This window comes from Theropithecus gelada, chromosome 1 (genome assembly GCF_003255815.1).
Source record: "Theropithecus gelada isolate Dixy chromosome 1, Tgel_1.0, whole genome shotgun sequence".
NCBI lineage: Eukaryota > Metazoa > Chordata > Mammalia > Primates > Cercopithecidae > Theropithecus > Theropithecus gelada.
In genome coordinates, this window is record NC_037668.1 from 89,852,928 (window position 1) to 89,875,826 (window position 22,899).

A 22,899-nucleotide genomic window follows, 5' to 3' on the forward strand; every position below is an offset into this window, starting at 1 on the left:
CATGCAGGAATGATCAAGGACGGTGAGGCGGTCAAGAAGCTAGATTGAGTAAACTATGTCACATTTCTCTTACTGTCATAATTTTGCAAAGGCAGCTTCAGCTACAAAGTGGAAGCCCAAGGACCAAAAGTAGTAGTAAACATTTGTGTTTGTTTGTTGTTTGTCTGATGGGCATGTTTTGAGAATTGTTGAATTTGAATGCTTTTAGGCTAAACCACCATCTCTGTTTGTTTTGAGATGGGGTATCACTCTATAACCCCGGCTGGTGTGCAGTGGCACAATCTCAGCTCACTGCAACTTCTGCCTCCCAGGCTCAAGCGATCCTCCCATCTCAGCCTCCTGAGTAGCTGGGACCACAGATGTGCACCACCATGCCTGGCTAATTTTTGTATTTTTTGTAGAGATGGGGTTTCACCATGTTCCCTAGGCTGGTCTCCTGAACTCAAGTGATCCACCCACCTCAGCCTCCCAAAGTTCTGGGATTACAGGCATGAGCCACCGCGCCTGGCCTAATTTGTTGTCTTATACTCAGTTTGCGTCATTCATCTTCAGTTGGCTCCCTTGCAGCCTGATTCCTGGATGCATCTGAGTTTGTTATCCTGGTGGATATTTTCTGGGAGAGATGGGCTCCACCCTGTTTCAATTAGGAGTCTCTTGGTTGCAAGTGACAGAATCTCAATTTGACATTACTTAGACAAAAGGAGAAATTTACTCAAGGGCTAGAGGTTTGTTTGTTTGTTTTTCATATACTTGCAGGCAGCATGTGGTTGACACTTAGCCTCAGAGGCGGTTGGAACCAGAGACCTGCTGCTGCCAGGGTTCTCTCTGTTTATCTGACTCTTCTCCTGCAGATGTGTTTCTTCAGCCTGGTGTGTGTATGGCTGCCCGAAGCTCCTAAGCTTCTCTGCCAGAAAAGAGCTGACTCTTCCGTTGGTTCTACTTTGGAAAATCCGTAGAATGTTCTTGTGTGGTTCAAGTGTCCACCCTTGGACCAGTTACTGTGGCCAGAGAGACAGGGCATTTTGATTGTCCAGCTTTGGGACAGAGATCAACCAGCTTTGGGGACTGTCAGCTGGACATCTCACCCATCTGTTATACGCGGGTATTGCCGGTATTGCCTTTTATGTCCACCCTTCAGAAGCTCCTTCACTTGATCACAGTAATTTTCCTGGCCCACAGAGCCTTTTCTTTCAGAGCTCATAGTGCTGTGCTGAAGATTATAGCATCATGCTGACAGAATGTGTCATATCAGTTTCTTTCATGAAATGAGATGACCTTCCTACAACCCTTCTTCAGTCTTCTTATGGAGAGGTCCCTTGCAAAGGAAACACATTAGAATGTCCCCAAACCTCAGTTTTGAAGGTATTAAGAGCTCCTTTGGTGTAATAATTGGGCAATTAGCAAATTACAAACTCGTGTTTAAACACAAAACATGAAGGAAAGTGACCCAAGGTCACTGCCGTGGCTAGTGCCATGATTTTTTTCCCAATCCAAGTTTAAAATAAGCAGGCATGACTTGTTCTGACCTGATATTGAATCTAAAAATGGAATCACTATGTCATTGCTGGCTAAGAATCTTGCGTGTGTTGCTGGGAGGAGGTAAACAGTACTTTCCCTTTCCCTGGAGGTTCACTCCTCAGTTAAGAGCAAGGGCTCTGCAGCAAGATGCGTCTGGGTTCAGTTCTGGCTTGGCAAATAAAAATTTAGCCTCTCTGTGCCCCAGTTACCTCAGCTCTAAATAAGAGCAATAATTGTCCCTAATACACAGGTCTGTTGTGCACACAACAAATGTGTAATATGCCTAGCTCAGTAACAGGCACAGCCGTACTCAGGAGATTTTAGATTTCATAATTTTCGTCATCATCATGTACCAGCTCCGTCCCTTGGCTGGGATGTTTAAGGGTAATCAATATAAGAAATGGGACAGTGTGTTAGACCAGATGCTTTTCAGAAATCCAATTTCCTCATTTCCTCCTTCTACATTTTTAAGGACAAGAGAAAAGGAAGGAAACTGACACTTCAGGCTCCTGCTCCCCACCGCACACCTTCATGCATCTGCCATTCAGTTGTATTCATCATTTCTATGATTATTTCTTTAACGTCTGTCTCACTAGATCTGTAAATGTGCTCAGGGCAAGGGCTCCTCTGTTTTTCTTTTTCTATCTGCTGGCATGTAGTAGGTGCTCAGTAAGCATGTATTGAATTCAACTTTGCTCACAGCCCCTTATTCACATAGCTGTTACTGCATTTTTAATGTTGCCAGAAATGAAGCTTTCCAAACACTGTTACTGCTAGTAAGTAGCAGAACCAGTCTGAACCCAGATTTTCTGGCTGTTATTCCACTGCCATTTCCTTTTACTAAAAAGTGCAAATGATAAGGAAGAATAAAACCAAATTAGTACTTCCTCTATGTGATACGCAAATTGGATTTTTAAACCTGTAGTTAGGGAAGTTAGGTCCTTTGTCCCACTGCTGGTTAATTGGGGTTGAAACCAAGGTCAAATTGCAGATCTGCAATATCATTTTCAAACAGAGGCACTTACTTTTGCTCCTCCTAAGGCCATTTGATACACATTGGTAGGAATAACACCAATAGTTTCCATTTACGAGGCAGGTTAGAGTTTTTCCTCTAAAAATTCCCATGAGCCTTATTGACCTTTCCACGTCTTTTTTTCTCTCTTTTCAAGTGTAATCCTTTAAAGTAAGGGCCACAGAGTCCCCTTCACTGTGTGACCTTCCTTTCATGGCAGGCTCTCAAATCCACCCAGGTGCATTTAAGATTTAAGTTCCCGAACTTTGATTCATTCAGCACTAACACTTTATAAAGCCTGTATTCTATTCTGCCATAAGTTGAAGAAAGAAATAAGACAAAGTCCATCTTATCAAGATATGGGAGACACATACATAAAAAAATACAATATAATCTTGCAAATAAGTGATAAAATTAATTGGTTCATGTTGTGGAAGGGGCACCACCCAGGGGCTAAGGGAAGAATTACAAGATGAGGTGATTTTTTAGTTCATTTTATATCATATCATCTGTTTAGGAGCAAAGTTTATAAAGGGCAGGGGGAGCAGTCCTAGGATCTATCTCCTAGAAGGGGAAAATTAAAGAAAATCTGAATGAGTGAGATAAGTCTGGCCCCAAAAAAATCAGTTAGAAAGTAGGCAGCTAAGTGTAGGCATGGTCATCCAGGGGACCTAGGCTCCAGTGTCAGGATAGTGCTTACTGGGGTTAAATCTTTCAGGTTGTAAACCAATGGGGAATTAAGGACATAGGATGAGATTGTAACCGAATCTAATAATAATGAATAGCTAGGCATAACTTGATCATTATTTATTGTATTGTTATACATCTAATGGGAGCCTGGTGAAGAAAGGCTGTGTGAACATGCCTAGGAAAGAAACCTGAGGCAGGGGATGTCAAATTCAATTAAAGGCAAAAAAAAACAAACAAAAATCAGTTATAGAAAATACTGCGAGATACAAAGGTAAGTTAGTCCTATTTACTCTAAAGGTTGCCTCCAGCATCTCCTACAGGAGAAAAGTGTGCTTTCTAGGTCACTTCTAAGACTCTTAGCACTGTGGTTCTGGGTGCTTGTTCTGGGCCCTGCACTAGTCCCCTATAATGCATTTAGGAACATGGGGCAACCATAGCCCAATTCCATTTACTATCATCATTAGCATCTTTAGTAAATATTATTAATTGCCAGGTGTGATGCTAAGGGCGCTCATGCATTACTCCATTTAATCTTTTCAGCATCCTGAAAGTATAGCTACTTTCATTTTTTTCCATTTTACGGATGGGGAAATCAAGGCTTGAAGAGGGCAAATAACCTGTTCAGGTTTGTAGAACACTTTTTTTTGTTTGTTTGTTTGTTTGTTTGTTTGAGACAGAATCTTGCTCTGTCACCCAGTCTGGAGTGCAGTGGCACAATCTCAGCTCACTGCAACCTCCACCTCCCCAGGTCAAGTGATTCTCTTGTCTCAGACTTCCGAGTAGCTGGGATTACAGACACCCAGCTAAGTTTTGTATTTTGAGTACAGACAGGGTTTTACTATATTGGCCAGACTGGTCTCAAACTCCTGACCTCAGGTGATCCGCCCCCCTTGGCCTCCCAAAGTGCTGAGACTACAGGCATGAGCCACCGCGCCCGGCCAGGTTTGCAGAACTCTTAAGTTGAAGAGTTAGGATCACAAACTCCTAGCATTCCATTCATTATACAAGTTATCCCTATCTTCCAGATCAGCTTACCTACCTGCTGTCTGTGTGCTACACCTCACCAACCTGGTGTCGCTCAGATGTTACCGAGAAGACAGAGTAAACCCATGCTTTCTCCTGTCCAAACCAGTCTCTCCTGTTCCCTGCTTTGTCCAAGCCCAGTTGCAGGAGTTCATGCCTTAAAGTGAACCATCATATGATAATTTCCCCTGAAAATGTGCCTACTAAAAAAAAGATAGGATATGATGGGAGGCAGACATGAACATTCTGGTCAATTTATTGGTGTTATTATTTATTTCAGTTAATACACTGCCCTTTCGCTCTGCTTCAGCTTTCCACATGTTTAGGCAGTTTGGATTCTCTCAGGTCTGGATTCTGCACTCCTCCATGGAGTTTAGAGCTGACTTACCTTTATCCCATAGTATTTTCTGTAACCGTGGTTTTTTTGTGTGCTTTTTTTTGTTTGTTTGTTTTAATTCTAATTGAATGTCTTAAGGGGAAAAAACTCTAATTCAGGATTTGAGCCCTGAACAGATAGGTTTATAGGGATATTAGTGTGACAGAAAAAGAAAAAACTCTGGCTAGAATGACCATCAAACGATATCTGGCCGAGTGTGGTGTTGCTCCTGTAGTCCCAGCTACCCAGGAGGCTGAGACAGGAGGATCACTTGAATCCAGAAGTTTGCGGCTATAACAAGCTCTGCCAATTGGGTGTCCACACTAAGTTCGGCATCGATATGGTGACCTCCTGGGAGGAGGGACCACCAAGATGCTAAAAAGGGCAGGTCAAAACCCGTGCTGATGAGTAGTGAGATCATGCCTGTGAAGAGCCCACTGTGCTCCAGCAGCAACATAAAAAGACCCTGTCTTTATTAAAAAAAAAAAAAAAAAAAAAAAAAAGGAAGGAAAGAAAGAGAGAAAGAAAAGAAATCTGGTAGGTCTAAGGCCTCACAGATCTGAAAGGGCTGAAAAAAACATTTGGAAATGACAAGGCTGCATTCATTTCTAAGTCAGTCCAGTGGGTGAATGAAACTTTTTTGCCCAGTGTTTCGGTCATTTTTATAGTACACTGAAGCCCAGTTAAATGTACTGACTGCTGAAATTGGAAAGTGCAGTTGGGCCTTCCAGTGCTGCTAATTGGTTGTGTCTTTTACATTTCAGGAAGACATGTCCCAGGTGATTGGCCAGGGCATGGTAGCAGATCAGCAGAAGGCACTGGAATACCCACCTCACAATGTACACAACTTGTACTTCAGGTTTTGCTCTACTGGAGTAGCATGTGTTATAGACTGGGTTCCAAAAGAAAAGGAGGTGATTGCAATGAGATCAGATCTTTTATTACTTGACAGGAGGTTGTGGAGTGTCATGCAACCTGAAATCAAGCCACAACTGTATCATTGATTCTGTGTAAGTTGTATGCAAATATCCTGTGTTCACCTCTCTGTCCCAACCCCATAAGCAGATGTTTAAAAGGGCATCCCTGGCTGGGCATGGTGGCTCATGCTTGTAATCCCAGCACTTTGGGAGGCCAAGGCAGGCAGATTGCTTGAGGTCAGGAGTTCCAGACCAGACTGGCCAACATAGCACGTCTGCTAAAAATACAAACATCTCTTCCAAAAATACAAAAATTAGCCAAATGTGGTGCATGCGTGTAGTCCCAGCTACTCAGGAAGCTGAGGCATCAGAGTCACTTGGACCTGGGAGGCAGAGGTTGCAGTGAGCCAAGATTGCGCCACTGCACTCCAGCCTGGGTGACAGAGCAAGATGCTGTCTTTAAATAAATAAATAAGTGGTATCCCTGAAAACACCCTTGCACTTAAATAAATTCTATCTAACCAGGTACAGTAGTACATACCTGTAGTCCCAGCTACTCAGGTAGCTGAGGCAGAAGGATTGCTTGAGCCCAGGAATTCCAGACCAGCCTAAGCGACATAATGAGACTCCATCTCCAAAAAAAATTCTGAGAGCACCATGTCTTACACAATGTTAGAAATAAAAATTACAAATGGAAGAATTTCTATAAAATAACTTTAGTGTTCCTTACATTTGAATTTAACTTCTCTTAAAGAACTATAAACTTTTATCAAATTTTTATACTTTTGTTACTGTTGAGCTTTCTCCTTGCTTTTTTTAAGTCCAGATTTTCATATCTATGTACTAATCTATGCTTTTATGTGTCTAAAAGTATACATTGTTACTATGTTAGCTATTTTTATATTTAAGAAACTAGATTACTAGAGCTTACAGGAAATACATATTTCAAACATTGCCAAAGAAAATGCCTTTGAAAATTCTTTTAAATTATATGCTAAAAACCCAAAGTAAAAAAAAAAATAGATGCAGAATGAACCTTAAAAATAACCAAATTCAGTTCAACTGAAAACCTGTAAGCAATTTTTTTTTTTTAAGAGACAGAGTCTTACTCTGTCACCCAGGCTGGAGTACAGTAGTGCAATCATAGCTCACTGTACCCTCAAACTCCTGGGCTCAAGCAGTCCTCACACCTCAGCCTCCCAAAATGTTGGGATTATAGGTGTGAGGTGCTGCATCTGGCCAATTATAATTTTTTTAATTTAAAAGCAGATTTTGCTTGAATGTATTTGCAAATACCATTAAGGTGTTAATACTTTGTATGCTCCCGGCCAGGCACAGTGGCTCATGCCTGTAATCCCAGCACTTTGGGAGGCTGAGGAAGGTGGATCACCTGAGGTCAGGAGTTCAAGACCAGCCTGGCCAACATGGCAAAACCTCATCTCTACTAAAAATACCAAAATTAGCCAGGCGTGGTAGTGGCCGCCTGTAATCCCAGCTACTCAGGAGGCTGAGGCAGGAGAATCACTTGAACCCAGGAGGCGGAGGTTGCAGTGAGCTGAGATCACAGCACTGCACTCCAGCCTGGGTGACAGAGCGAGACTCCATCTCAAAAACAAACAAACAAACAAACAAACAAAACTTTATATACTCCCACCTACCTCAAGCATATAACAAACACCTCTAAAATATTACAACCATAGAATTTTAGAGCTAGGGCGAATCCTAAATAACATCTTACATTCTTCTTCTTGCAGAACAATGAGCACCTAAACTTCTAAATTATTCTCCTTTTGGAAAGTGATTTTAAGCCCTTTCTGTGGCTTCCAAAGAGAAATGGCCCAGAGGTCAGTGGGCATCCTGTGCCATCAGGCTGGCAGCTCATTATACAGAACCTTCCCACCCTCTGAGCTGCTCCAAAATGGAATGAGCTTCTTCAGGAAAGGAATTTTCCATCCCTGAAGGTTTTCAATCAGAAGCTGGCCGATCATGTATTGATATGTTCTAAAAGGACATAAAAGCATTAATAGCTGTTATTAATTAAGCCTAAATTATTTGTGGCACAGTGATGGGTTTATTTATTTACCTTTAATCTTTACAACAACCTTGCAATATATAGATGTATCACCCGTTTATAGATGGGGCAGTCAAGTGACTTGTCTGTGGTCACACAGCTAATTAGTGATAGCAAACTTAGCAACATATACCTTCTTTTGAGTCGTGATTTTTATTTTCCTATCATGCGGCCCTGATGAAATGTAAATCCTTTCTCTAGAAAAACACTGACAAGTACAATTTTGATACAACTACAAGGGTGTTTTACAACTAAACCAGTGGTTCTTAACCCTGTTTTATAATAGAAACACCTAGGGAGCTTTTAAAAAGTCACAAATGCTAAGACCCTCATCCCAGACCAAATAAACTGGCATCTAGGGATGTGGATCCCAGGCAAGTTGTTTTATTTTTGTTTTTGTTTTTTCAATTGAGACTTATCGTTTAAAGTTAAACCATGGATTAAGCCAGCGTTTCTTAAAAGATTAAGTCTTAAGCAGTAAGTCTCAATAAAAAAAAAAAAAAAAAAAAAAAAAACTTGCCTGGGCTCCACACCCCCAGATGCTAATTTATTTTGTCTGTGATGGGGATCCTAGCATCTGTAATTTTTAAAAGCTCCGTAGGTGTTCATATTATGAAACAGAGTTAAAAACCACAGGTTTAGTTAGGTTGGATGACCTATAAAGTCCATCTCAGTTCTTATAATATGGTAACATACAACAGCAAATCCATTCTTTCTGATCTTTCTTACATAGTAGTTTGGTTTTGTGCCAATGAATGAGTCATGGGAACACTCCTTTATCCATCACCACACATACCAACAACTGGAGGCCTGCCTCTATGTATATATGTTTGGACATTTCACTCGGATTCTATGGACTGCTTCCTTATTGTTAAATTGAATTCAATTCCACGAATATCTATCAGGGACCTATTATGCACCAGATGCTACATGAAACTGGGATATAAAGAAAAGCAACAATCATCTTGTGCAATGGAAAAGTCATAATTTGGTAATCTAGACTGCTCTCTCTAGTGCTTTCCTGTTTTTAAAGTCGCATGATTTTTCATAAAAGAACTCCGCAGCTTGCACCCAGCTTTGTTGGGAATCCATGTTCTTTCTCGAGGTGATACAAAACGTAAGTTGGATGTAAGTACTGTGTGAGTTAAGATACAGGCTCAATTACTGCAAGAAGTTCTCTTCAGCATAAGAATCTGTGTGTGGTCAGTTGGGGGATGATATGGTGTCTCCAAAGTGTCACAGACCCAAGCACCTCTTATCTGATTACTATACTATTCTTATTTGATTACTCTACCATCCTCAAATGGTGGCACCCATTCTTTGGTTTAAGAGGGCTGCTTCAGTTATTTCCAACACATCTGCATTCCAAGCAGTGGGAAGGGGAAGGCAGGATCTTTCTCCTTAGGAGAATGACCTAAAAATTGTACATTCACTTCTGTTTACATCCCATTGACCAGGACTTAGCCTATTGGCACACTGCCCTCAATGAGGCTAGTAAATGTGGTCCTTAGAATAATTGGATATCTAAGTCCTCTTACTGTTCTGTTTTCTTATAGTAACCCCTTATTTGTCCTTTTCCACTTCCTTCCTTTTAAAATCACTGATAAATGTGCAATTGAATAAGTCTTTTTTTAGTCAGTATTAAATGATGGTGATAGTGGTTGGGCACTGTGGCTTATGCCTGTAATCCCAGCACTCTGAGAGGCTGAGGTGGGTGGATTGCTTGAGTCTAGGAGTTTGAGACCAGCCTGAGCAACATAGCAAAACCCCATCTTTACTAAAAACTACAAAAAAATTAGCCAGGTGTGGTAGTGTGCACCTGTAATCCCAGGTACTCAGGAGGCTGAGGTAGGAGAATCACCTGAGCCCAGGAAGATCAAGGCTTCAGTGAGCCGAGATCACACAACTGTTCCAGCCTGGGTGCCAGAGTGAGACCCTGTCCAAAAAAAAAGAAAAGATAGTGATAGAAAAGCTGCAGGAGAAAACAAAAGAACATCCATAGAATCATTGCCTATCAGCTGTTTGATACTTTAAGCTTGTAGCATTCTTCAACTATTGACTTTCAGTTCTACCTCGTTCTCTAATTAGCCGCGTGACTTCAAATATGTCACTTGACATTTATGCTTGGTTTTCTGCAAAAAGAAAAAAAGTAATATTTAACTGTCAGGGTTGTTCATGTGATTGAATCAATTTATGGATGTGAAAGTGTTTTGGAAACTAGAAAGCCCAGTGCATATGCACAATGGATGGTATTGTTTTGTTGTTACTGCACACTGCACAATGCCCTATATTGAGGCAGGGCTTTCCACTGACAGAATCTTGAGGTGTTACAGTTACAGTTACAGTTCTGGAGCAGTTACCTGGGTCCTATTTCTAGACTCCAGGGGCAGCCTGACTACCGGACTCTTCCAGCTGGGGAATGGTTCCCTAGCCAACTGCAGATCCAGAAGGCAGGTCAGGTTACTACCTATATTTCTTAACTGCCTGTTAAATAAGCAAGGAGTCCTTTTGGTTTTTCTTAGTTTATGAATGTATGTATGTATGTATGTATTTTTGGAGATGGAGTTTCATTCTTGTTGCCCAGGCTGGAGTGCAACGGCACGGTCTCGGCTCACTGTAACCTCTGCCTCCTGGGTTCAAGCAATTCTCCTGCCTCAGCCTCCAGAGTAGCTGGAATTACAGGCATGTGCCACCATGCCTGGCTAATTTTTGTATTTTTTTTAGTAGAGATGGGGTTTCACCATGTTAGCCAGGCTGGTCTCGAACTCCTGACGTCAGGTGATCCGCCCGCCTCAGCCTCCCAAAGTGCTGGGTTTACAGGCATGAGCCACCATGCCTGGCCTCTTAGATTTTTAATATTAATATTCATTGGAGGTACTGTCAGCAAAAATCCAGAATTACAAGTTAATTTTTCCCAAACTCACAGAGTAAAGGCCCCATACCTTCACTGAATTACAAGTTCACTTTCTACCCTGAGTTTCTCATGTCTTCAGTTTTGCTTTTCTTTCTTCACTCATTCACTTGTTCATTCATTCATCAAGCACTTTATTGAGTCCCTACTATGTCCAGGCACTGGGTATCATAGGGGAATAAAGCACAGTTCCTTTATGTGAATTAAATGTCACTGATGTAACTGGCATTTAGTAGGCTTTCAGGAGATGTTGGTTTTCTTTGCCCCTCATTTTGCTTAATTAACCTACCAAATGCACCTTTGACTCTAGTGTGTCGAGAAGAAATGGAGAATGTTGATGCTCTAAACATCCCCAGCGTAGATTGTTTTTCAATGTACACAAGACAGATAAGTCACTTCAAAGTCCGTAGATAAAGGGGCTTCTTGCGGATTTCATCAGAATGAGTAGAAATTGCAAAATAATTTTTGTTTTGCCTCCCACCCCCAGCTTCATGTGCAGATCACACTGACAGAGTATCTTCAGCTTTTATCTTTCCTCCCTTCCTTGATCTGCCCTTCATCAAAGCATTTTAGTTGTAAAGTTAAATAGGGAAGCATGAGGAATGAGCATAAATTATCCTAACTTCTTGCCACCCTCCAACCTTATATTCTCAGAAAACATCATTGGAGTGCACCATTGTTTTGGCAACAATACACCAGTTTGAAGGTATTTTCTTGTTACCTTTCTCTTTTTTGATATTCATCTAATTTTCCTTTCTTTTGTAGGCTGTCAGCCAGATGAAACAGCAAAAATATCCAACAAAAGTCTCCTTCAGTTCACAAGAGATACCGTTAGCACCAGATTCATCGTACCATTCAACAGACGCAGACTTCATAGGCTATGGTATGATTCTTTCCCTGAGCAGATCTGGCTCGTTAAGCCTTAGAGAAGGCAAGGGATCATAATGTCCTAAAAAGAGAACTGGACCAGGAGGCGAAAGCCTGACTTTGGATGCTTCCTCCGCTTCCTTAGCTTTGGGGCTGGGATAGGCCACTTCATTTCCTACACCATTTTCCTCCTCTCTGCCGTCGCCATTGCCTATTGCTTTTTGAATATAAAAGCGCGAGAACAGAAAAGGACCTCAGTAGGTCAGGAGTTCAAGACCAGCCTGGTCAACATGGTGAAACCCTGTCTCCACTAAAAATACGAAAAATTAGCCGGGCATGGTGGCGCATGCCTGTAATCCCAGCTACTCAGGAAGCTGAGGCAGGAGAATCGCTTGAACCCAGGAGGCACAAGTTGCAGTAAACTGAGATCGCACCCCTGCACTCCAGCCTGGAGTGACAGAGTGAGACTCTGTCTCAAAAAAAAGAAAAGAAAAGGACCTTGGTAAATGTTATTTGACTCTGAGGCTTCTGTATTATTCTTCTCTGATCTCTACAAAAGATCATATTTTGGTCTTGAGTAATATCTCTTTAAAAATCCTATCAAACCCAATTTTTAGTCCTGCAAATGTTGCTATAACCTGTTTGAAGAATGTTGATTTTCAGTGCTTAACCAAATTGGTATTCACATTCTCTCTTTAAATTCCTGGCTTGAATTATGTTGACTGGGGGTTGAAAATAGAACTTTATAATGAATAATAGGTATTTCTACTTTGCTTTTTTTTTTTTTTTTTTTTTTGAGACAGAGTCTCACTCTGTCACCCAGGCTGGGGTGCAGGAGGGTGATCTCAGCTCACTGCAACCTCTGCCTCCCGGGTTCAAGTGATTCTCCTGCCTCAGCCTCCTGAGTAGCTAAGATTACAGGTGCCCACCACCATGCCCGGCTAATTTTTGTATTTTTAGTAGAGACAGGGTTTCACCATATTGGCCAGGCTGGTCTCAAACTCTTGTCCTCAAGTAATCTGCCTGCCTCAGGCTCCCAAAGTGCTGAGATTACAGACGTGAGCCACTGTGCCAGCCCTACTTTGCTTTTGTGCAGTATACATCAGTAAAAAACTCTTTAAAAGACAGTACTCACCAATGGCAAAGCATAACCCTACATTAATTTAGCAGTCCTGAAATCTTTGTGGTATTTGTCTTTTATATATTTTTCATAAATATTAATTTCATAAAGTTCATCCGGCAGGTACCATTTTAAAGCACTGTGGTTGTACTAAAACACTTGATACATGTGGTCAGAAAACTATGGCGCATGGGTCAAATCTGGCCTGCCAGCTAGCTGTGTATGGTCTACAAGCTAAAAAAGGTTTTCACTTGTTAAAGGTTGAAAAAACACCAAAGAACATTTTATTAAAAATTCTATGAAATTCGTATTTCAATTTCTACAAATACAGGTTTATAGACACTCACTCATTTATTTCTGTATTGTCAGTGGCTTTTTTCACACTATAATGATGGCATTAAGTGGTCGCAACAGAGACAGTCTGGCCTATAATGCCCTAAATATGTATACATGGCACGTTACCAACAATGCATGCTGACCATGGAGGTAGACGAGCTGAGTTTTGGTAATATATATCACATATTTATACTCAGATGACAGAAATTCAGCATCCTTCCTGGTTTTCATTCTCATGGTTAAATAAATAAATAAATACATGAAGTTCATCATCCTACAGTTGAATCTGTAGAAATTTTATTCATTTACTCATCTACTTACCACGCATTTATTGAGGACTTGGTATGAGCCGGGTTTGGGGCTGGATTCCATGAGAGAAGTAAATAAAAAGACTGACTCAGGACTGGCTGGGGTGAGGCAGACGTGGAGGAGGGAAAAGAAATTCCATCTCCAGGATGTCTCACCAGGTGTTTTTTCTCTCTTCTCGCTGAGGAGACTATGCTAGTCATTTACAAAAGCAGTATAAGCTTTTTATTTATTTATCTATTTATTTATTTGAGACGGAGTTTTGCTCTTGTTGCCCGGGCTGGAATGCAGTGGTGTGATCTCGGCTCACTGCAACCTCCACCTCCCGGGTTCAAGTGGTTCTCCTGCCTCAGCCTTCCTAGTAGTTGAGATTACAGGCGTGAGCCACCATGCCTGGCTAATTTTGTATTTTTAGTAGAGACGGGGTTTCACCATGTTGGTCAAGCTGATATCGAACTCCTGACCTCAGGTGATCCGCCCACCTCAGCCTCCCAAAGTGCTGGGATTACAGGCGTGAGCCACCACACCTGGCCTAAAAGCCATATAAACTTTTTAAAGCACCCATGAAAGTGTGCCACTATCATATGTCGTTTTTATTGTAAATTAATGGGAAATGTAGTATAAAATATATATGCTGCAAAAAGATTTAGAGACAAATTTGGTTTACAATTTAATATTCTGCCTTGCCTCTATCTTACCTAGAGCGTGTTTCTTTTTGTTTTATTGGCAAGCTTTTTCTGTAAAGAAGTCGATAGTAAATATTTTAGGATGTGGTCCACACAGCCTCTGTTGTAGTTTCTCACCCCTGCAATTGTAGTGTGCTAGCCACATAGGCTGGCCACAGGCTACTTCTAAATATGGCACTTTTTATGGTTGTGTCACTGAATTTCTTGCTCCTAACCAGGAGGCCTTTAGATTAATCAATCCCATATGGACAGGAACAGCAGATATATGAATAACCACAATGTGCCAGACTGTGGGCTGGGCACCTCACACACACTGTTCGTTTAGTTCCTCTAACAGCCTCTTTAATAGAAAAATAACGTTTTTCTGATGAGAAGTGAGCTCCACTTTCACCCTCCTGTTAACTTCCTGCTTAGGAACTCAACTGTGGCTCTCTGCCACTCCAAAACCTTTTCATCCCAAAGACCATGATTATCACTTAGTTAGAGCAGAACCCCCACAGGCTCACCTGCAGCCTGTTTTTCTTTTATACCAGTGATTGACAAGCTTTTTCTATAAAGAAGTAGATAGTAAATATTTTAGGCTTATGGACCACACAACCTCTGTTGCAGTTACTCACCCCTGCCATTGTAGTATGCTAACAGCCATAGGCTAGGCATAAATGAATTCGTGGGTTTGTGTTCCAATACGACTTTATTTACAGACACTGAGATTTAGACTCATATCATTTTCACATGCCTTGAGACATTATTTTGCTTTTGATCTTTTTTCAAGCTTTTGAAAGTGTAAAAGCCATTCTTGATCCGTGGGCTGTAGTCCGCTGACCCCTGCTTTTACATAGGTTTGATGAGCATTGGGATCTCACCTCAGCTCTGTGCATTAGCTGCAGCTGACCAGCAGATGGGGCCCTCTCTCATCAGCCCTTGCCTGAATGGTATCATAATGTAGGAAACAATATTCATGGTGATCAAACTTAGTGATCAGAAAATATGACATTCTCTGGAGATTATTATTTGTATGAGCATCTCTTGAAATTATTCAACATTTTGAATGTTTTGAGGTTTTGTTGTTGTTGTTGTCGTTTTGAGACGGAGTTTCACTCTTCTTGGCCAGGCTAGAGGGCAATGGCACTGTCTCAGCTCACTGCAACCTCTGCCTTCTGGGCTCAAGCGATTCTCCTGCCTCAGTCTCCTGAGTAGCTGGGATTACAGGCATGAGCCACCACGCCCAGCTATTTTTTGTATTTTTAGTAGAGACGAGGTTTTACTATGTTGACCAGGCTGTGCTCGAACTCCTGACCTCAAGTGATCCTCCCACCTTGGCCTCCCAAAGTGCTTTAATTACAGGCGTGAGCCACCACGCCCGGCCGAATGTTTTGAGTTTTTAATAGGTTACGTTCAGTTATCTGGAAAATGCATGTAAGTAGATTTTATGCTGGATAAACAGGTGTTATTAAACATTTTTTTCTTAGCCTATAAACATTTTTTCCCTCACTCTTTGGGAAAACCCAACTGAAAACAATTGTTTTTAAAAATAAAACTTTGTAAAAAAGCAATAACTTTTAAATAAACTTTTCCTCTATGAACCCCACAAGTAATTTTTGAGTCCTGTGTTTATAATACATTTTGCCTTACTATGTAATATATTTGGGGATAAATTTTAGATAATTGTTATTTTCAGATATTTCATACTTTATCGATTATATCCTTTATACATCTTAATAATTTAATTCATCTGATATGCTCTAATTGAAAGTATTTAGGCACTGTTTCTTAATTAGTATTCTATAGCTCAGAATCTCCTGTTATACCAGCCTTTATTCTCATTGTAACATAGGCCTTCATGAACCTAATCATTTAATCATTGTAATTTTTCTATACAGATTTTCATGATGTATTTTTAGATTTTAAAACTTTTAGCCAGGCGCAGTGGCTCACACCTATAGTCCTAGCACTTTGGGAGGCCAAGGCAGGCGGATCACCTGAGGCCAGGAGTTCGAGACGAGCCTGGCCAACATGGCGAAACCTCGTCTCTACTAAAAATACAAAAATTAGCCAGGCATGGGGGCATGTGCCTGTAATCCCAGCTACTTGGGAGGCTGAGGCAGGAGAATCGCTTGAACCCAGGAGGTGGAGGTTGCAGTGAGCTGAGATCGCACCACTGCATTCCAGCCTGGGCGACACAGTAAGACTCTGTCTCAAAAATATAAATGAACAAAATAAGATTTAAAACTTTCAAGTAAAATTGATGGGTTGAGGGGTGGGAGTTATCATTTTAATCTCAACAGTGTCACCCCTGGCTGAATAGGCAGGAATGACCCAGCTTTTTGCTTCGTGGTGTTTGTCACGTGCAAGCCCCACACTCCCCACGTGATGGAACGTGCAGGCTGAGCTGCAACTCTTACTTGCCGGTCATGCTGTGTTCAATTCTTTTCCAGGTGGTTTCCAGGCTCCGCTGTCAGTGGATCCCGCAACGTGCCCCATTGTCCCTGGACAGGAAATGATTATAGAAATATCCAAGGGACGTTCAGGGCTTGGTCTCAGCATTGTGGGAGGAAAAGACACACCGTTGGTAAGTTTCTAGAAGTAAAATGTATCCAGTCATAGAACTAGTTGTTGAGGTTAATTTTGACCCTGCGCCATGACTCTGCAAGACTTGCCTTTTTCATAGTATGAGGAGAAAACGTGATTATAAATAGATGTGCATCCATAGTCTAGCTAGTTTTCAAGTTTTTCTCAGTGTTTAATTTTCATCAGTGCTGGGCGCAGTGGCTCACATTTGTAATCCTAGCACTTTGGGAGGCCAAGGCAAGTGGATCACTTAAACCCAGGTGTTCGAGACCAGCCTGGGCAACATGGCGAAACCCCATCTCTACAAAAAGTACAAAAATTATCTGGGTGGGCCGAGTGCCGTGGCTGACGCCTGTAATCCTAGCACTTTGGGAGGCTGAGGCAGGCAGATTACTTGAGGTAAGGAGTTCAAGACCAGCTTGGCCAACATGGTGAAACCCTGTCTCTACTAAAAATACAAAAATTAGCCGGGCATGGTGGCACACACCTATAGTCCCAGCCATTCTGGAGTCTGAGGCAGGAAAATCACTTGAACCCAGGAAGTGGAGGCTGCAGTGAGCTGAGATCATGCTACTGCACTCCAGCCTGGGCAACAGAGCAAGATTCCATCTCTCACAAACACACACAAAAATTAGCTGAGTGGTGTGGCATGCACCTGTATTTAAGGGGATGCCTCGCACATAGTAAATGTTCAGTAAGTAGGAACTATTGTTATTCTTGTCATCATCATTTAATGGAATGATAGATAAAAAGTATACATCAGGCCGGCATGGTAACGAAGGCAGATGGATAGCTTGAGGCAGGGAGTTTGAGACAGCCTGGGCAACATGGCAAGGCCTCATCTCTACAGGTAACTTTTTTTTTAATTAGCAAGGCGTGGTGGCACACACCTGTATTTCCAGCTACTCAAGAGGCTGAGGAAGGAGGATCACTTGAGCCCAGGTGTTTCAGGCTGCAGTGAGCTCTGATCATGCCACTATACTCCAGCCTGAGCAACAGAGCAAGGCCCTGTCTCTGTTTTAAAAAAAAAAAAAAAAAGATACATGAATTATTCCAGCCCAGCAATTTAGGATTCATTTTACACTGACCATTTTCATATCTACTTATGATTTTTTTTTTTTTTTAGAAGTTGGTCTGGAATGTTACTGTTTCCTGGCATTATTGATTTTTTATTTTATTTTATTTTTTTAAATAAATAGAGATGGGGTCTTGCTATGCTGCCCAAGCTGGTTTTGAACTCCTTGGCTCAAGCGATCCTCCTACCTTAGCTTCCCAGAATGCTGCAATGAGAGGCATGAGCCACTATGCCTAGCCAGGATGATTGATTTTTCATTATTCAGTACCTTTTGTTTATCTCTACTCAGTAGCGCGATTAAAATGAAAACTTTTCCTTGGTTTTGATTTACTCAAGATGTGATTAATCAATGCATGTGTGTCTGTGTGTGTGTGTAATACCTGCATATTATACAAAGTTAAATTGACACAAAAGGAAAATTGTGTGTGTGTGTGTATTTAATACCTATATCTTACACAAAGTTAAGTTGCCATAAAAGGAAAAAAGTGAAAAATAAATCTCCCCCCTACCTTTTTGCCCTAGCTCTGCGCTTCACTACCAATCCTTCCCAAAACACCAGGGCCTCTCCGTAGAGACAATCACTCTTGTTAATGAATATGTTTTAAACGAATATTTTGGTATTTCTTTTGCCCATTTTATTTAGTAAGCAATAAATTGTACATGCCAGATAATACAAATATATCAGGGTCTATAAAACTATTTTTTTTCCACATTGGGCAGTAATCTAACATTTTTGTGGTGGTACTATCGGGGGTGGGGGGATCCTATTCTACTTTTGTGTAATAAACATTAGTCCCCTAAAGAACTAGGAAACTCGAGAACAGCATAGGTGATTGAAACTAGGGTCTTGATGATGCAGGAGTTTTCTCTTGACCCCTTCATCAGACTTGCAACAGGGTTACTTGGTTTACTTGGACCGCCGCACTCAGCCTGTTGTGGGAGGGAGCGCATGTGAGAGCGAGTGCAGGATCCAGCTGACTGCTTTGGGCGCTGGCAGGAGCAGGCTCTGTGGGGTCCCCTCGGCCAGACCAGGTGGGGGTGCCTGTGACCCCTGAAGCCCCAGAGAGTATGTTACAATGCTCAGCTCCACCGTACCTGGACAGCGGTGCGTTATCAGTTCAGTGGGCCCCTTGCCTGTTGCATGGGGCAGCTGCTTCCCGCCAGCGAGGGCAAAGGGCCAGTGTGACAGCCTTTTTTGGGTACCCACACTGGGTGAGTCCCAAGCTCTTGTCCGGCGTCCAAGAAGAATTAGGTTGCACAGACACTTGAAGGATAGTAGAGAAGAGGAATTTTATGTAGCAATGGAAGTGGCTGTCAGTGGAGAGGCGAGCTGGAGAAGGGATGGCACAGGCGGAGTCTTCCCGGAAGTCCAGCCGGCTGTTCTCTAAAGTTAAGCCGTCTCTCCTCCAAAGCCCAGCCGTCCCTCTAAAGTGAAGTTGCTTCTCCTCAGTCAAGCCACTTCTCTCGTCTACCAAGTGAGTCTCTGAGGTCTTTGTAGGCACAGGATGTGGGGCGGGCGGGCCGTAGGTAGTTTTGGGAAAGGCAACATTCGGTTGGTAAAAAGATATTATTCAGAAAGAACCAATCAGGAGAGAGCACACAAACAGGGATCGATGTTATCACTTTGGACCAAGGGTTTCAGGCTTCTAGGCTCAAAGGTGGGGTTTTGCCGGGGATCTGCCCCTGTCTGCCTAGAATTTCTCTGCCTCCTGTCCCGATTATTAATGCCTTTTACATGTTTGCTGGTCATGGTCCTTCCCTTTCCTACCTTTGGGCCCAGTCTAGAAAATCCTGGCTTTCAGCCCCACCCTGCTAGTGAACCACTTCACCTGAACCTGAAAGAATTTTGTCTCCTTCAGCTTGATAAAAGTACTGGTAAAATTTTTCTCTGGAGTTCATGATAATTTGAAATGTCCTTGAATTCTCCTCTTGCCTTTGCAAGCGGGAGCTGCTGTGTGGCTTCATACATACAGGAATTTGGTCTGTGCTGTATCTTCTATTAGTATTTTTAATAATTCTTTGTAATTTTATGTCATCTGGTCTCTCAGCAGTTCACAGAAACACTTTGACTAGCACCAGCCACCCAGCTAGCTCCCACTTTATGTAGAAGCTCTCACATACCATCAACGTAGGACCAGGCCAGACCATCGTTCCCCAAACCTACATGTGCACTCCAGCATCTCAGATTTTGCCCTGCTTCCCTGAATTTGCTGTCTTCTGCCCTCCTCCCGCTCCCATCAAGCTTCTCTGCCTCCTCTAACCCACTCCTCCCCATGAAGTCTTCCCTGGGTTCATGATCGGTCCTCAGCCAAACTCATTGGTGATGCTGACCATTCCTCTCTTTTAGCTCTCAGTCATATTCCCTCTCTACCATTTACTAGCTGGGGCAGATTTCTTAACCTCTCAGTCTATTCTGTACTGTATTTACCGAGATAATAATACCTTGTAGACTTACTAGGATGATCAAAGAGATGACCTTCATAGGATGCTTAGCACACAGTGAGCAACTGCCCATGGCACATACCTTCTCCAACTCTCTGTTTTCACATATGCAAAATGACCTTAATATTCCTGACCTGTTGAGCTATGGTGTGGATCAGACATCTTATAAACAGTGGAATATATATATATATATATATATATATCTCGTCAAACCAAGGCCCCTAGTATTCAGAAACTACTGGTTGACCCTGAACATTGGGTGATGGCTCCTTCCCAAGGCCTGTTTCCACACTTTCCCGAGGAGGTGTTCCTGAATATTAAAAACAATAATCCTGGGAAATTACAGTTTAAATTCTGTAGTGAATTCCCTCATAACAGAAAAGTAACCTTCTGATTATTTTTGTAAATATAAGTCTTTACATTGCTTTTTATATGGGAATAGATTTCCTGTAGTAAATCGGAAGAGTTTGATCAGTACGTCCAGCCTAGCTGAATGAGTTGTGGTTTTGCTTTTGCTGCTGTTAATCTGACTTTGTTTTACCTGGGTTGGTTGGCATACCTGAACAAGATGTGTCGGTGCTGCTCTTGGGTCTTCAATATTGCATTCATTTGTGCTGCTGGCTGATAGCTTGAGGGTTTCCATTGAATTTCATCACTTCCTGCAACCTGGATGTGAGGCTGTTTGCTAAATACTGTACTCTCCTTTCCCTGCCACCATGAGGCAGCCAAAAAAAAAAAAAAAAAATCTAGAGCTTCTTGAGGTTCGTAATATATAGTTCTGCCTTTTGAGACTGTAAATCCCATTGTCCTTGGAAGAATAAGCACCACTTAAAAATGAGGAATGGGACACAGCTTTTATTTCCTAACCTCAGGTACCTCATCAAAAGCCATAAGTTAGACTCAGGAGAAATATATAGGCCTGTCTGTCATTTCAGTGAGGCTGAACAGCAGGGGTTGGAAAGCACTTTAACAAATAAAGCTATTATTTACCACAATGCAAATCTTTAATTTTTCCTTTTTTTCTCCTTCCAAATGTTGACATGGAATGTGCAACCTAACTGATATTGTAGGTTACATTTTCCAATCAGGTCTTGGGATGGCATCCATCTAGCAGAAAGTTAGCAAAGATGAGAGCATATCAAAGGGAAATGGTGGAAAACATTGAGACTCAGTACAGAAGAACCTTTGCACATTTGGTTAGGTGATGCATCCTGACTCCAGCTCTGGCATGGGGAAAGAGGACGTCCTGAGTTCTGGTGACCCTTAACATCTGCTCCAACCCTCCCAATTAAGATTTCTGTGTCTTCTTTGTTGTGTGTCCAAGAGATATTTTTGCTGTCTTTAGAGGTATTAAGTCTCTGGGACCTGGTCTTGACACCACATCAGTCCTCTCTGCTATAAATAGTTTCTCTAAAGCCAAGACAGATGGTTTCTGAGATCACAGAGGGAGATCTCACTTAACATCCCATTGTGTTTAAATCGACCTTTTAAAATGCCGAGGTAATGATGAGGGTGAACCTCTGGGGACGGTTTATAAGCACACCTGGACCCAATCCTCAATGACAGACTTCTGCCTGTTGTTTTAATCTTGTGATGTTGCTCCCAGGCTTGCCTTTGGTGGATGTGGCTCTTCTGTGATAGGTTGCATATGTTTGCTCAACGGCTGCACTTGGCTTAGTGCTAAGTATACAAAATTGAGTGAGACAACCCTGTCCTCAGAGAGCTCACACATCCTCAGTCATCGTTATTGACTTTTAGTGATTATCGTCTAATATAGGAGATAAACCAATGAAAAGTCATACTAATGACTCTTAAAATAGGCGCTTCCTCTGGAAACCAGAAAAGAGTAGAGCCGTGGCACCCACTTTCTAGATTTAATTAATATAAGTTATTTGTTATGTTTCTTATAAGCCAGGAAGCCAGATAAGGCACATTGGATATCAGAGCTAGTATATTAATTCATAATTTTTATTTCCTTCTATCCATCAATCCATCCTTTCATCCTGTCTTCTATCTCCCTCCACCCCTCTGGTCTTGTCAGAGTGTTGAATTTGCATGAAATCCTACAGCTTAGAGAACTCATCCTACTCTGTCAAATGAAAGACCAAGGCCTCTTACCTTTTTTGATGTTTGCATCGTATTCCTTAAACTGCTCCCTGATGTCCTTCAATGTCTGCTTCTCAGAAATGTATACTTATTGACTAGAAGTTTTATCAGCAATATCCTTAGAAGTAAAAGATAGCTCTCCAGACTCATTCATTGGGGTTATTATCAGGCTTGGGAATTATAGAGAAGAAAAACTTAAGAACTAAATCCTTTATCTTGGATTATTGGTAGACTTGAACTGTTTTTGGAATTGAACAAATGAAGCAGAGAAAGAATGAGAATGCGATCTCTAGGACCCTCTTTCTATGCATTTTCCTTCCCTGAGATCCATTGCCAGAGATCCCAGGCTATGAATCCCAGGATATGAATGAGAATGAGGTCTCTAGGACCCTCTTTCTACGCATTTTCCTTCCCTGATACCATTGCCAGAGATCCCAGGCTATAAATAAGGTGTTCTACCAAACCTAAAAGGCACCATAGCAGAGTAATGATGCTGGTTCTTTGGCATTAGAATCTTAGATCTTTTACTGTGGGACCCTGGACAAATGACAGCCTTTCTAAGTTAAATCTGCTTCTTCATTTGTTCCACTGTGGTGATAACAAAAATCTACCTCTTAAGATTGTCATGTGAATTAAGATAATGAATATAAAGAACTTTGCCCAGTCCCTATGTAAACTGAGTTCAGTTATTATTAATTATAAACATTTGTATTAAAGTAGATCCTTAACTTTCTTTGTCTGTGTGTCTTTGGTATATTACCCGCACAGTGAAATATGGCTTTGTTTCTAGACAACTGCGTATTTGTTTTTCAACATCGAACTTTAAAAAAGTGATTTGGCCAGGCACGGTGGCTCACACCCGTAATCCCAGCTCT

At 41.7% G+C, this 22,899-nt stretch overlaps 1 protein-coding gene across 3 annotated transcripts in view; it reads left to right on the forward strand.

Moving 5' to 3' along the window:
* PATJ (PATJ, crumbs cell polarity complex component) overlaps positions 1 to 22,899 on the forward strand; it is a 419,471-nt gene that overhangs the window by 323,521 nt on the left and 73,051 nt on the right. For all 3 annotated transcript variants that reach the window (XM_025398758.1, XM_025398765.1, XM_025398774.1), the window contains exons 32-33: positions 11,284 to 11,401; positions 16,269 to 16,402. In XM_025398758.1, coding sequence (XP_025254543.1) covers positions 11,284 to 11,401; positions 16,269 to 16,402 — 252 coding nt within the window. The remainder of the gene's footprint in view (positions 1 to 11,283; positions 11,402 to 16,268; positions 16,403 to 22,899) is intronic.